The 2,007-nt window shown below is 41.3% G+C and overlaps 1 protein-coding gene across 1 annotated transcript in view; it reads left to right on the forward strand.

The window, feature by feature from the left end:
* Positions 1-2,007, forward strand: part of LOC101847370 (cationic amino acid transporter 2) — a gene marked incomplete at its 5' end in the record, with an annotated part of 20,980 nt that overhangs the window by 6,899 nt on the left and 12,074 nt on the right. Inside the window, 1 exon segment of the mRNA XM_013087891.2 lies at positions 1,742-1,844. Within this exon segment, the coding sequence (XP_012943345.1) occupies positions 1,742-1,844 (103 nt within the window).

The following is a 2,007-nucleotide window of genomic DNA, read 5'->3' on the forward strand; positions in this document are numbered from 1 at the left end:
TTGTCCTTGTCATTGTCCTTGTCATTGTCATTTTGTCATTGTCATTGTCATTGTCATTGTCATTGTCATTGTCATTGTCATTGTCGTTGTAGTTGTCATTGTCATTGTCATTGTCATTGTCATTGTCATTGTCAAAAGCTTGGCTCCAACTTCTGAATGAAGGAAACAAAAGTTTTGTCATTAGGCCTACGAAAAAACTTGGATGGGAAATAGTTCCAAAAGACAAGAAGAAACTACGCCTAGCGCAAAATAAAACGAAACAGTTGTCACTAGGCTAGTATCAGACCCAGCGTCGGATGGGGAACAGGATTATTACCGCCGGACGCTCCCGGCGCCCGATGGGGTTGAAAGAGTTAAGATTCCGCCATACGCCATTTTGAAAAGTGAACACCCGCAAACTATCTGTTGGTGTTAGAGAAAGCCTGAAGACTCTCTAAATTAACACTTTGTGAAAGGAACGCACACCTCTGCATGCTGTTGTGTTTTCTTTGTGGTTTTTTTTATCCCTAGAATATTTGTACTGTGCATATTTAATACCTGCATGTATCATGTTGGAATAACATCAAGAGCCAAGAGGCTAGCACAGGATAGAGAAAAGTGGAGGGTGTTTGTCCGTGGCCTATACCCTGATGCAGGGTGAGAAAGGCAATGATGATGATGATGATGATGATGATGATGTATCATGTACGTACTGGTTTTACTTTATGTAAATATTTTCCTTACTCAATGCTCATGTGGGCCGTATGCTGATTAATTAAAAACAATTTGATTCGGAATAAATAATTACAGTTTCTGAGGCACTTGAATAGACACAATTCTTGAACATCTAGCTCTCTGTATTGAAATTAAAGGCAAAGCAGGCTGTGGTAGACCAGGAACAACAGAATTGGAAAGTGTAAACAGATGGTTGGTGGGGAATGATTGGGATAATAAATAGATAGTTTTTTAATGAGAGCATCTGAGTGAAGGAATGAATGGTGAATCATGATCACTGATCGCGGATGTCTGTCACAGATCTGGCACTTGATCAAGATGATGAATTCTAGTTTGAAAAACATGTAATCTGCATATGTATGTGTGTGCGTGCCACATGATGATGATGATGATTTTTTTTGTTTCCTTAATGGGCCTGGCGGACTCCACAAAGAAATCTTCAAGCGAGAGCGAGGCTCTTTTTCGGCTCCATTGTCAATATGCTTAGCGGCACCTCCACTCGTCCAAACAATGATGATTATTATGATGATGATTATGATGATGATGATGAATATTACCTGGAATACACATAACGTACATGTATGTTGGTGGTTGGCGGGTGCTCCAGTGTGGTTTGCTCCTTCTTTCCTACCAAACATCTGTCATCTTTATCTCTCCCCCTTCTTTTTTTGTATTAATTTGTTACTCTCTTGTAACACCTCTAATCTGGGGTACTTATATTCCCTAATTGTGTTGCAAATGCTGCGAAACTTTTACTTAATCAATAACCTGCATGTTTGTATGTTCATATTACTTGATAATGCTGATCAATATTAGTTGGAGTACACCTAACCTGCATGTATGTGTGTGCATGTATGTGTCATTTGTCTGTGTGTTATGCAGGCACTATGGCATGATGTTTTACCCGAAGGACCTGGTCGACATGATGTATGTGTGTGTGTATGTATGTGTCATTTGTCTGTGTGTGCATGTATGAGTCATTTGTCTGTGTGTGCATGACTGTGTCATTTGTCTGTATGTACTCCAGGCACTATGGCCATGATGTTTAACCTGAAGGAGCTGGTAGACATGATGTCCATCGGGACCCTGCTCGCCTACACGCTGGTGGCTATCTCTGTGCTCATACTCAGGTAACTTTGGGTTGTGGGGCTGTTGTTTTTTTTACCACTTTGCAGTCACACAGCCAGCAGTACACAATACCCTCCATCTGGTCACACAGCCAGCAGTACACAATACCCTCCATCTGGTCACACAGCCAGCAGTACACAATACCCTCCATCTGGTCACACAGCC

The sequence above is a fragment of the Aplysia californica genome, unplaced genomic scaffold (assembly GCF_000002075.1).
Source record: "Aplysia californica isolate F4 #8 unplaced genomic scaffold, AplCal3.0 scaffold00655, whole genome shotgun sequence".
NCBI lineage: Eukaryota > Metazoa > Mollusca > Gastropoda > Aplysiida > Aplysiidae > Aplysia > Aplysia californica.